Consider the following 12,404-nt stretch of genomic DNA (forward strand, 5'->3'; position numbering starts at 1 on the left):
CATGTCGTCGTCGTCCTAACCTAGGACGCCGGCTGCCCGTACTCCCATGACGCGGTGACACGAAAGGACGGAAGAACTTGTTACAATTAAAATGTTTGCACGGCTCACGAGCATATGGTGGTAGGTCGGAACGTGGGAGTCCAGAGCCAGGTCAACCAGCCTTCCAACCTTTTCGCGCACGAACACGCCCGCCACGGCCTCCCGCCCCGTCCGCCCGCCATGGCGCCATGCTGGCTTCCACATTATCCATCCCTACTCCTCAACGTCTCACGCAATGGCGCACTCACTTTGCAGGTACAAGCCCCCAACAAAAGGCATAAAATGTATGTCAGGATCGCAACCTCCGCATGCACGCAGCCATCCGAGCAGACCTGCTGCAGCCAGCCTCACATCCGGGTTTGTCGGGCCGCGACACGCTCCGCCTCCCGGTCCCACTTGATGAGCACCACAATGGTGCCGTACGCTATCGCCTGCATACATGTGTACCGCAGATGATGTGCAGTGGCAGGAGGTCACGAGCGGATGTTACCTGCCTTTCCCACACCATCCGTGCGGGTGCTCCTGCCACGTGCCATGCCCAGCCTGCTCATCCTTTGCATGACTCCTCCGCCCGCCCTCGCCTCTCCTTCCCTTCCCTGCTTCCCCCCTTCCCCGGCCCCACACAACCCGCCCCCGCCCCCGCCCCCGCCCCCGCCCCCTAGTTTGGGTCTACTACGTGCCCCCCTCCCCCCGCCGGCTGCCTCCCGCCCCCCTCACCTGCAGCACCGAGCCCAGGCACATGCCCGCCCACATGCCCACCACGCCCATCCCGCGGCTGAAGCCCAGCCACAGCGCCAGCGGCACCGCCAGGCAGTAGAACACAACCAGGTTGGTGTAGCTGCCGTGAAGCTGCTTGCCCGCGCCCTGCGTGGCGTGCGGTGGCGTGGCGTGGCGTGCGGTGGCGTGGCGTGCGGTGGCGTGCGGTGCGGAGGGGCGCAGGTGCGGAGGTGCGGAGTTGCGGAGGGTGGGTGAGTTGCGCGTGCGGCGGTATTGTATGAGCGGAGCGGGTGGAACAGATGTAGCGGCGCGCGCAATGACGAGTCACTTGACAGCAGGGCGCCGCTGGAAAACGGCATAGGTATGAAATTGTGTAAGCAGTGTGGCAAAGGCAGTAGTCGGGTAAGGACGGGGGCAGGGTTGGTCTACGGTGACGGGGATGCGGGGCAAGGGACGGCTCACGGCCAAGCTGGCTTTGCTGTGTGGTGCACGCCTGTATAGGTGGGCCCTGTGACCTACACGCGCAACCGACGTTTACCCTAAGCATGAAGACCTCGCGCGCGCGTGTAATCGCAACCGCAACCAGCCCAAAGCCAGCAGGCGCGCGGGCTCGCGGGCTCGCGGGCTCACCTCCACGACTCCCGTGAGTATGGTCTGGCAGCCGTCGAAGAAGTTGACGGCGGCCACCAGCAGCATGAGCCGCTGCAGCAGGCCCAGCAGCACCGGGTCCTGCGAGCTGGTGAACACCGAAATGACTGACAGGGTGGGGGTGGGGGCGTGGGACGGAGTGAGTGAGTGAGTGAGTGAGTGAGTGAGTGAGTGAGTGAAGGTTGGTCCCAAGCCCAAGGGAGAGAGAGGGACAGAGGGAGAGGCCGAGGCTAGGTGGGCACAGCCGTCACTCAGCAACAGCGCCCGACGACATCGGCGTTATTAGGACGGCCCTCGCAGAACCTGCCCACCACAGCAGCACCCCAAGCACCCCCCCCCACACACACACACACACGCACGCACCTGCACCCCTTAGCACCCGCACCCTTCCCCACAGAACGTAACCCCACCCCCACATACACACAGCACCCACCCGCCATCCTGCAGTGCGGCTCCAGCAGCAGCACCGCCGGCGCCGCCCACAGCAGCGGACCCATCAGCGCCGAGGCAAGGGCGGCGGTGCGCGCGCCGCGGCCGTCGCCTGCAGCAGCAGGGGCAGGACCGCAGGGGGAGGTTGCAAGGTCAAGACATGGATAGGGAAAAGGATACTAGCAGGGGAGTTAGGGGACAGCAAGCTTAAGCATCAGGCGTTGTAAGACGAGTGATCGCGTACCGGCCGCAGTGGTGGGAGTACGGCGAGCAGGCGGTAGGCGGGGCGTGCAGACGCCGTGCAGCAAAGGGCGGACAGTGTAATGAACCAGAGGTCCAAAAGTGCATGCTCGTTACAGAGTGCGGCAGGGGTGCCTTAAAACCGTAAAACCCAAAACGCACCACTGGAATGCGGTGTTGCTGCTTCCCAGCCTGGCAACACCTCACAGCGCAAAGCAATCGGTTTTCCAAACCACCCACCCGGCCCGACCGCACACGGTCCCGCCCCCAGCCCAATCCCACACAATGCCCCAGCCCAACCCCGCGCACGGCCCGAGCCCCAGACCCAGACCCAAACCTAGAACCAGCCCAACCCCGCGCACGGCCCGAGCCCCAGACCCAGACCCAAACCTAGACCCAGACCCAGACCCAAACCTAGACCCAGACCCAGGCGCCCCAGCCCGCCGTACGCCCCAGCCCACCGCACGCCGCACGCACCTGCCCCCAGGAAGTTGCCGACTTGTGTGCAGGCGGTCATGCCGAAGGCGTTGAAGGGCATGTAGAACACGGCGCAGGTGGAGAAGGCGACGCTGATGGCGGCCACGGACCGCTGCGTGTGTGGGGCCGGAGGAGGGTGGGGCCGGGGGAGGGTCGGGCCGGAGGAGGGTGGGGCGGGTGGTTGGGGGTGGCGGGCGGGAGTTGCGGTTGGGGGTGGCGAGCGGGACTTGCAGGTGCGGCGCAGGTGGTGCACAGTGTCGTTGAGAATGAGAGGGAACTTTGGCAGTGTGCGCACGTCAAAAGCATGCAAGCTGACGCGAGGCAAGGCGAGGCCAGGCGACGCCAGGCCAGGCCACCAACTGCACGTGGCGACGTGGCCCACCCTACCCTGCAGGCCACTCACGTCGGAGTCGGGCAGCGCCGCCGCCGCCACGGTCATGGCGCTGAATGCCGCGCTCTCGGCCACACGCATCACCGCAGCCGGGTAGGCCAGAGCAGCCATGGAGCCCCAGCCCTGTGTGTGCGGGGTGGGTCGCCGTTCATGGAGAACGGAGCGATTCAATCGTCCAGCAGGAACAGTAGGAACATACCCTTGGGAGAGCGTGTGTGTATATGTGCGGGTGTGTGGGTTTCGGAAGGCAGGAGAGTATGCGTGTCCGTCACTCCATTGCCGAGACTCTAAACCCTTTGAACACTCAGTACGTCAGCACGGCATGCTGTTCCCCGCCTGCCCTCACACCCACCCTCGCACCCTCACACGCCCGCCCTCCCCTACCGACATGACTCGGCTCCACTCGCCGCCGAACACTCGCGGCGCCAGTCCCGACCACAGGATGTAGGCGGTGGTGAACACACACTGGTAGCCGTTGGAGGCGGCCACCTGCACGCACACACACACACACACAAGCTTGTTATTTGGGCTCTCGGGTGATTCATGATTCAAATAACGTGTGGGTGCATGAGAGCATGTGAGCATGTGCGTTCAGATGTGGGCACCGTGTCGTTTCCTCTTGTCCAAGGACCTAGCATCTTTGTGGCGACGCACGAAGGAGGCATTGTGGATCTGCGGCCCTGCCTGTGTCGGCATCCCGCGCGTACCGACCAACGCCCGCTCACCGCCAGCGCAGCTCCGACGTAGCCCAGCTTGAGCGGGAAAATGAGGGTGTAGGTGGTGAGCAGGTGCAGCGGCACGATGGCCAGCGAGATCACCATCTGCGGCTTGCTGATGCGCTGGGCCACCAGGATGCGGTTCAGCGGCCTGCGCGTGAAAATGCGGGGCAGCGCGACGAGCTGGTGCATGTTTTTACTGGACTTTGCGCGAGGGGCGGGGGGAAGGTGCAGGGAAAGCGAGCTCTGAATCCTAACACTAATGCTGCAGCCAGCCACCCCGAGCACTGCACCCTAACTGCACGGCAGCCAGCCACCCCAACTCGTGTCACAGTTCACCTCCAGGCGTTTCGCGGGCCACCCAGGCAATGTCTACACAGGACACAGTACAGGGCGCAACGCGCGGCAGGGACCCACCTGGCCAGTGCGTCCAACCAGATCGCGGGGATCAGTGCCAGGATGTACCTGCAGCCGCGGGGAAGGAAACGAGGGGGGGGGGGGCGCAGGGCTTTGTCAGCTGCTACCGGTACCTGACCTACCCATGCGGCCATGCATGCGCATCACCCCCGTTTTGGCACGCAAACCACAGCGGCTCGACTGCCGTACGTGGACACCCAGGGGCGCGCACTGCAGATGACGGCCTCAAAACCCACAGCACCAGTCCGCCAACCAAACAAACCACCGCCCAACCGCCCAACCACCCAACCACCCAACCGCCCAACCGCCCAACCGCCTCACTTGTGCGCCATGCCCGCCAGCTGCTCGTCCCTGCTCAGCAGGCGCAGCAGCGCGGGCGCCGCCAGCATGAGGGCGGTCATGGGCAGGCAGTGCAGCCACAGGAACAGCAGCGTGCGGCGGAAGATGGGGCCCAGCGCTGCGTAGTTGCCGGCGCCGTAGGCCTGGGAGCCCGGGGCCGGATTTGTGGCGCGCGTGTGTGCGTGTTTGGTTGGGAGAGCGTTTCAGGTACGCGTACAGAGATTCACATAGCTTGTCGTCGCCAGGAGGTTGAAGTAGCGTGTGGAGGTGTGGCTTGCAAGGCGGGCTGCAGTACCGGTGCGTAGGCTGGAGGCCTGACAAGGGGCCATGGCGTGCGGCGCATGCAGGAAGCATTCGTGCGGACGCTGCCGTATCTCTGTGCGCCCCGAACATGTACCGTACACACGTATATAGCGTACAGCCGTACACACATACACCGTACAACCGCACACACACACACACACACACACACCGCTGCTCACCACAGCAGGTATGCGAGGTAACTTCAGGTAACATCCGTAAACCGTCGCTTTGCTGCATCGCATACACTGTCTTTGCGCAACGTTTTCCTTGTGCTCTTTAACACACACACACACACACACACACACACACACACACACACACACACACACACACACACACACACACACAGAGAGACACATATGCATCGTGCATCCGCACCTGCGCCGCCTGTGTGTCCAGCGCCCCGCACAGGCCCTGCAGCACGTAGCGCGCGGTGATGCCCACGAAGCTGTTGCCCAGCGCCGCGCCTGTGCCCCCGTGTGTGCGTGGGATAGGGAAAGTGCGTTCAGGGTTACATGAGGATTGGTCAAGGGTTGCGCGAGGGTTACACTAGGGATGGACATGCTTGTGCAGCACACGGCACACAGCGTCGGTCCGTTCCCGTAGTCCTGCGCCTTCCCAGGAAGGCAGGAACAAGCCCAAAACTGGGAGCGAGTGCACATGAAGCGATCACGTGCATGAAGTTGAGATATTTCAAGCATGAATGTAGCGCGCCAGCGTTGCATTCCGCTTCACAGCTATTGAAACGTGGCCACTTTGCGCTGCCATCAGGGTCCATGTGGGCCTCCCATATCAAGGCACCGTGCACAACACCCTCCCATCCCCGGGTTTGGGCTCACTGGGTTGGCTTGCATGGGCTTCTGGAATGAACCAACCCCATCTCCATATTACACCCTCGCCGTGCGGTCCAGCCTTCCATCCATCCGTCACCCCAGTCACCCCAGCCACACCCCACCACCCCAGCCAGTCTCCCCAGCCACTCCCCACCACCAGCCAGTACCGCACGCACCCGCCAGCTCCAGCGTCCCCAGGTGCCCCACGAACGAGAATGAGATGATGGAGGTGGAGTAGGCGGCGAGCAGATTGAGCACCAGCGGCCAGGCCAGGGAGGCCTGGGCCGCCATGTCCTGCAGGGAGGCGGGAGGGGCGGGAGGAGCGGTGGGAGGGGGAAAAGCAGGAGGAGCGGGAGAAGTGGGAAGAGTGGGCGTGGTAGGAGCATGCGTGTAGAGATGGGTGGGCGTGGCAGGGAGTGTGTCGATCGTGCCACATCGGGCAGAGCTTCCTGCTGCCCAGCCCGGCGCATCGGGTGATGCCCTTCTTACACGTGGAGCTTGCACTGCATTCTTGGTTGGGCGGCGATTCCTTGGCTACTGGGACTATATCTTTGGGCTCGGGCGAATAATATTCCCCCCTCCCCACACACGCGTTCCCGGGAAGTGTGCCTGGTGCCGCACCTGGAACACACCCGCCGACTCCCCATGATGTGACGCTTTTATCTCAAGCTCTGGAGGTTGCTGTTGATGCTGCTTTTGTGGTGGCTCGACTGCCGCTTCGGCGTCCGCGGCTGACAAGAGCGGCTGGCGCAGCGATGGCTCCTCGGCTTCTGCTGCAACCGAGCTCCCCGCCGCCGCGGCGCCCCCAGTCGTCATTGCAGTGTCGCTATGAAGAATTAAATGATAAATGTATCAACAAATATGTAAGCGCGATGCCGCGCGCAGACGCGAGTCGCCCACCAACGACCCCAAATGTTCAAGCCGATCGCAAAACCAGTACCTTGTACAAATAAGCTACATGTATATGTCAGCAATTATTAATGTGGGCCGAGCGTCGACGCGCCGAACACATCCACACGGTGCACGTGCACGGTGCAGGCTGGCGCGCAGTCCCCTGCCCACATTCCTTCCCGCTTTCCTTCCTGTGCCTCTTCGCCGCCAGCCTGCCAGCCCCGTTACAGCTGTGCTGTGCACTGTGCGGCAATACGCGAATCATGTATGTGTGAGTGGACTGCGCGTACTGGAACTTTGAGCAAATTGAGACTTGCTTGGTTGTATGCCGACGGTCTCAATGGCCTGATTGCGGGTCAGCATGCAGCCGACAAGTGTGAGAGACGGGACCGACCGATGTACGTCAAGGTACTGTAGCACGGCGAAAAGGCCGGGGGCGGCAAGAGGGCTGGCACTGGCTGGCCCACGGTTCAGCGATGCCTCGGCGCGTTCGGCATTAATACCAGGCCACGCGTACGTAAAGTTGCAATTAATTTGAGTTATAAACACTATCCAAGCATCTACATAGGGGGCGAGGAAGAGGTGCACCGTGGACTTGCCATCACGCGAGGGCGAGAGCACCTGTCCAACCTGAATTTCTGTACGTAGGTCTATATTGTGTCAAGTAGATTTGTCTGATAGGAGGAACCCTTTATAATACAGAAGCCCTGAGTTTACGCGGCAGATCTCAACTAGCATTTCTCTTGACCACTGCTTCTTTCCTGGACGAGTGAGCGCTTGTCCTAGCTGTGACGCTGTGAAGCTATAAACAAGCTCAAAACCGAGTCACTTGCCGCGCTTCGGCGCGGCTGAGCATTTGTCTTGAACTAGTCTTCTCGTGAGAACGCGGTAGCAGCAGCCATGGGCGAGGACAAGAAGCACGAGGATCCTGACAAGGTGAGAGTGCCCAAACGATGCTTTCTCAGCACGCCCAGGGCTTGCATTCGTGACACTGTCGCTTGCGTCTCCTCAACCTGTGCCTGCGTGGCTCCCCTTGTGGCTTCAGGATGCCCCCATCAAAGCGCTGGATGAGACTGATATCGCTTTCCTGAAGAACTACGGTGCGCGGGTTCGCGGGAGAGGCAGCGCGTGGTGGGGTTCTGGGGCAAACCAGCACATGCCTGGTCACGTACCACACCCCTCCGCCCGCGCCCTCGGCTCTTGACGTTGCTGAGCAGCGGCAAGCGCGCGCGTGCTTTGTATAACAACTGAGGTGGTGCCCTCATGAAATGCTGGACTTGCAGGTTTGGGGCCCTACGCTGCTCCCATCAAGAAGGTCGAGCAGGACGTCAAGGATGTACTCAAGCGGTGAGAGCGCGCGCCGGACGGCCTGCGGTGGCAGGGGAAGTGCAAAGGCGTCTCGGGGGAGTACTGGCTGATGGCGGCTCGACCGACCGATGTATGGCTGAGGACGGGTGTTAGGGCACACGCGCGCGCTAGGTGCCGCAGCAAAGCATTGTGGACAGGAAGCTCGGCACCGCGCTTGGAATACGTCCATAGATTTCTGCATGCCCCTTCCGCCTGCAATGCGCAAAGGCGGCTCCGTGGCGTGCAGATGCGGTGGTCTCCCCCTGCGCACCAGGATCCGACCCGGCCTTCCTTTTCCCCTCGTATTCCTCGATGGTGTCAATCCCCCCGTCCCCTGCGCTCTCCTTTACTGCGCGCGCCCCTGCCCGCCGTGCTTTCTCGCTCTCGCGTTCGCAGCATCAACGACGTGTGCGGCGTGAAGGAGTCGGACACGGGCCTAGCGCCGCCCAGCCGTTGGGACCTGGTGTCGGACAAGCAGATGCAGCAGGAGGAGCAGCCGCTGCAGGTGGGGGCGGGGGGGGGGGGAGGGGGAGACAAAGAGTAAGGGAGGAGGGCACTGGAGGAGGGGAGGGGCTGCAAGGATGAGAGAAGGCGGGTCTGGCCGGGGGGAGCCGTTCATGTGAACAACGAAGTGCGGCTTCACGCGTTCGCGGTCACGGAAGAGCTCGGGATGCAGGAGTACAAGGCGCTGTGAAGGGCATACTCGGACAGCGCTGAGAACGGAACAGGCTGAAACAGACGAGAGCGCGTTGGCAGGAGTCCTGCTGGCGGGTGGCATGCGTGGTGGGGCCGGGGTGACGGCACGGGGCGAGGGGGCCTCTAGGGGACTTGCGGCACGGGTTTGACGAGCAGTTCATTCACGCTACGGTACTCGGTGCCGCACTGCCGCCGCCGCCTCTCACTGGGACCTGCCGCCCTCCTGTCTATGACCGCAGGTGGCTCGCTGCACCAAGATCATCAACCCCAACACGGACGACGCCAAGTACGTCATCAACGTCAAGCAGGTGCGGGCGAGGAGGCGGATGACAGAGGAGTGTATGGCGGCGGATGATCGGGGGAGGGAAGGGAAGGGGCACGGTCTGGAGGCGGTATCGAGCGGGCAACGGCGCATGCAAAGGCGTGCGGGATGCCCACCGCATGCGGCACATGACGCCATGACCTCGCACGGTGTCCGTGCTTTCCATGCGTTGCGCGCCATCGTGGGGTGCGCAAGCGGAATGGGAGGGCAGAGGCGAAGGGGTTGTGGAAGGGCGGGGGCAGGCGGTCGCGGTCGGTGGCATTGCGCACCGTGCGCGGCCGATGCCTTCTCACCTTTTCCGTGCTATCAACGCGTTGCTTACCATCTTGACGTACACCTCATCACATAACACACGTCACATGACACATGACACACATCGCGTGATGCGCATCAACGTGATGCAACCCTCCACAATGTCAACGCAGATCGCCAAGTTCGTGGTGGGGCTGGGCGACAAGGTGGCTCCCACCGACATTGAGGAGGGCATGCGGGTGGGCGTGGACCGCACCAAGTACCAGATCCAGATCCCGCTGCCGCCCAAGATCGACCCCAGCGTCACCATGATGACGGTTGAGGAGAAGCCCGACATCACATACAGGTGTGTGCGCGTGTGTGTGTGTGTGTGTGTGCGCGCGCGTGTGGGCGTGTCGGCGTGGGGCTGCCGGGGGAGGGGGGCGCCTGCGTGTGCGGACTGCAGCGTGTGCTGCGCCAAGGGCGCGTATTGGGTGGAGCGGTGGGTGGGGCGGCGGTGGGGCAGTGGGGTAGCTGGGAAACAGGATGGTGCGGTCCCAACAGCTCCAGCTCTTTCACCTCCCGTACCGAGTGCTGTTGCCCTAAGATTGCCTGCCGTCTACCATTCCCTTAGCCTCCATGATTGTGACTCCCCCCTCTGCTATGCTACTGTTCCTTGCTACGCCTTCACTTCTTAAATAATCATGAATCCACCCTCCTCCGCCCTCCGCCCGCAGCGACATCGGCGGCAGCAAGGAGCAGATGGACAAGATGCGCGAGGTGGTGGAGCTGCCCATGCTGCACCCCGAGAAGTTCGTGCAGCTGGGCATCGACCCGCCCAAGGGCGTGCTCATGTACGGCCCGCCCGGCACCGGCAAGACGCTGCTGGCGCGCGCGGTGGGTTGCTGCTGGGCCCGTGTGTGTGGGGGGGGGTTGCTGCTGGGTCCGTGTGTGGGATGTTGCTGGGCCCGTGTGTGGGTTCTGTGGTCGAGAGGTCGGGACGGCTGGGCGCTGTATGGTCGGAGGGGAGGGTCACGTAGTCGAGCAGTGTACCGGCTTTCGCCCACTCCCAATCCCCTTCAATCTTTTTCCCTCCGCCCCCTCTGCCCCTCCGCATCCCACCCCGCTGTACCACTGTTCCTACGCCTTCCATTCTTTAATAGTCATGAATGTAACCCCCCTCCGCACCCCCGCCTCCGCACCCCCCCCCCCCACCCCAGGTTGCCAACCGCACCGACGCCTGCTTCATCCGCGTCATCGGCTCAGAGCTGGTCCAGAAGTACGTGGGCGAGGGCGCGCGCATGGTGCGCGAGCTGTTCCAGATGGCCCGGTCCAAGAAGGTGGGCGGGCGCTTGTAAATGTGTGTGTGTGTGTATGTATGTGTGTATGTGTGTGTGTCGCGTGTGTGTGTCGCGTGTGTCTAGGAAGTGTGTAGTTCCGTGTGTGAAAATCAAAAGGAGCAGGGTCGACACTGCGCATGCGTCATCAGTGCGCGTGTGTGCGCGCGCGCGTGTTGTGTACCTCAGAGGCGACTGCTGGGATGGGTGGGCCTGTAGATGGGTACTGGCTGGGCAAGGCTGAGCGGGCCCATGAAAGCACCAGCATTTCACCCAGAACACACACAGCGTCTCGCCGTCCAGCTTTCTTACGGTTACTCCACACGCACTTTCTCTTCCCACCGCCTCCGACCCCCGACCCACCCACCCGCCCGCCCTCTTCACTAGGCCTGCATCGTGTTCTTCGACGAGGTGGACGCCATCGGCGGTGCGCGCTTCGACGACGGCGCGGGCGGCGACAACGAGGTGCAGCGCACCATGCTGGAGATCGTCAACCAGCTGGACGGCTTCGACGCGCGCGGCAACGTCAAGGTGCGGTGGCGTGCGGTGTGCGGTGCTGGGGCAGAATGGGGCAGGTGCCAATGGTGTGGCTCTGGTGTGTGTGAGAGCTGGGTTCGTAAGCGGCGCCTGCTGTGTGGACGTGGAGAGACCTTACCACTACCTTACTCACTACCTGACTCACTACCTGACTCACCACTACCTGACTCACCACTACCTTACTCACCTCCCCCGCCCAGGTGCTGATGGCCACCAACCGGCCCGACACGCTGGACCCCGCGCTGCTGCGACCCGGCCGCCTGGACCGCAAGGTGGGGGCCGTGTGTATGTGTGTGTGTGTGTGGTGGGGCGTGGGGCGTTGGTTGTGTCTGCGCGCACCGGATTCGGGTATTGTGGTCGGTGCGACGGTTGTGAGGGGCCAACCGGCGGACACAGATGTCGAGTGTCTTGGAATGTAGGACACGGGTAAAGGCAGGGGGCATCACCCTACTGCTCCTCACCAAGCGCTCACTTGCACCTGCCGTCCGCCGCGCCCTTGATTGCAACGACGGGCACGGGCACGCTTTCTCGGCGGTTCCCACATTACCCATCTCCTCCAACGCGTGTATATGCGGATTGTAAACTTATCTCTCGCACGTACGCACGCAGGTGGAGTTCGGGCTTCCCGACCTGGCCAGCCGCACCCAGATCTTCCAGATCCACACACGTACCATGAACGTGGAGCGGGACATCCGCTTCGAGCTGCTAGCGCGGCTGTGCCCCAACTCCACCGGCGCCGACATCAGGTGCGGCGACCGCGTGCGGCCGCACCCCGCGCCACCGCATCCCTAAGCTTTGTTGGAATCTGTGGTGACGCGCTAGGACCTTGCTCCTGCCCCGCCGGTATCATGCCACCATCACAGATGCCACTCAAAACTGTTTGTATGTCATTAAACATTATGAACGGTATTGCTGTTGTGCGACCACTCGCAGGTCGGTTTGCACGGAGGCGGGAATGTACGCTATCCGCGCTCGCCGGAAAACTGTGACGGAGAAGGACTTCTTGGAGGCTGTTAACAAGGTCATCAAGGGCTACCAGAAGTTCAGCGCCACGCCCAAGTACATGATCTTCAACTGAGAGGCAGCGGCGTGGCGTGGTGTGGTTTGCCAATGGCGGTGGTGGCGGCGGCGGCGGTGGATACGGCGGATTCGGCGGCTGGGCGCGGTGGTGGTGAGGAGGTGGAGGTACGGGGAGGTTAAGGAACGACGAGTTTGGGGGCGGCAGTGGGGCCTGGTCACGGCGACGGCTGATCGTGTGGGCGAGGAGACGGCGCGGCGCCCGGGGATGAATGGCCGTGGATGGGATGGGCTATGGGCCGTGCCCTGAGGTCGCCAGTGTCCAGGCGGAGGTGGCCAGTTCGGTGGCCAGTTCTGGTAGTTGTGGGTTGTGATGTGGCCTGGCCCCCAAGCATAGGACAGGCTAAGCGGTATGCGTGCGCGCGCAAATGTGGTAGGCGCTTGTAGCAAGCGCAACTGTAACTCCAAAGTTTCATT

General features: G+C 62.8%; 2 protein-coding genes across 2 annotated transcripts; one reads left to right on the forward strand and one right to left on the reverse strand.

The window, feature by feature from the left end:
• Positions 1–68: 68 nt before the first annotated feature.
• Positions 69–6,490, reverse strand: CHLRE_14g625350v5 (uncharacterized protein). Its single transcript, XM_043070264.1, has 13 exons — positions 6,171–6,490; positions 5,726–5,843; positions 5,095–5,183; positions 4,396–4,556; positions 4,075–4,122; positions 3,667–3,808; positions 3,326–3,430; positions 2,954–3,064; positions 2,551–2,662; positions 1,838–1,945; positions 1,387–1,511; positions 757–903; positions 69–470 (listed from the first exon to the last, which is right to left on the reverse strand). Exons 1-13 carry the CDS (start codon positions 6,363–6,365, stop codon positions 387–389), a joined length of 1,545 nt encoding a protein of 514 aa, XP_042916937.1. The 5' UTR covers positions 6,366–6,490; the 3' UTR covers positions 69–386.
• Positions 6,491–7,114: 624 nt separating this feature from the next.
• On the forward strand, positions 7,115–12,401 carry CHLRE_14g625400v5 (uncharacterized protein). Its single transcript, XM_001692764.2, has 12 exons — positions 7,115–7,376; positions 7,486–7,540; positions 7,724–7,787; positions 8,184–8,292; positions 8,723–8,791; positions 9,231–9,403; positions 9,774–9,933; positions 10,257–10,376; positions 10,761–10,904; positions 11,111–11,182; positions 11,520–11,656; positions 11,844–12,401. The coding sequence occupies exons 1-12, from the start codon at positions 7,341–7,343 to the stop codon at positions 11,986–11,988; spliced, it is 1,284 nt and encodes a 427-aa protein (XP_001692816.1). The 5' UTR covers positions 7,115–7,340; the 3' UTR covers positions 11,989–12,401.
• The last annotated feature ends 3 nt before the right edge of the window (positions 12,402–12,404 follow it).

This window comes from Chlamydomonas reinhardtii, chromosome 14 (assembly GCF_000002595.2).
Source record: "Chlamydomonas reinhardtii strain CC-503 cw92 mt+ chromosome 14, whole genome shotgun sequence".
NCBI lineage: Eukaryota > Viridiplantae > Chlorophyta > Chlorophyceae > Chlamydomonadales > Chlamydomonadaceae > Chlamydomonas > Chlamydomonas reinhardtii.

Coding starts and splice junctions, on each gene's coding strand:
- CHLRE_14g625400v5 (XM_001692764.2), top strand. CDS start 7,341: ATGGGCGAGGACAAGAAGCACGAGGATCCTGACAAG. Junction 7,377..7,485: donor AGCACGAGGATCCTGACAAG/GTGAGAGTGCCC, acceptor TTGTGGCTTCAG/GATGCCCCCATCAAAGCGCT. Junction 9,404..9,773: donor AAGCCCGACATCACATACAG/GTGTGTGCGCGT, acceptor CTCCGCCCGCAG/CGACATCGGCGGCAGCAAGG.
- CHLRE_14g625350v5 (XM_043070264.1), bottom strand. CDS start 6,365: ATGACGACTGGGGGCGCCGCGGCGGCGGGGAGCTCGGTTGCAGCAGAA. Junction 5,844..6,170: donor AGTCGGCGGGTGTGTTCCAG/GTGCGGCACCAG, acceptor GCCTCCCTGCAG/GACATGGCGGCCCAGGCCTC. Junction 4,123..4,395: donor CTGGCGGGCATGGCGCACAA/GTGAGGCGGTTG, acceptor CCGCGGCTGCAG/GTACATCCTGGCACTGATCC.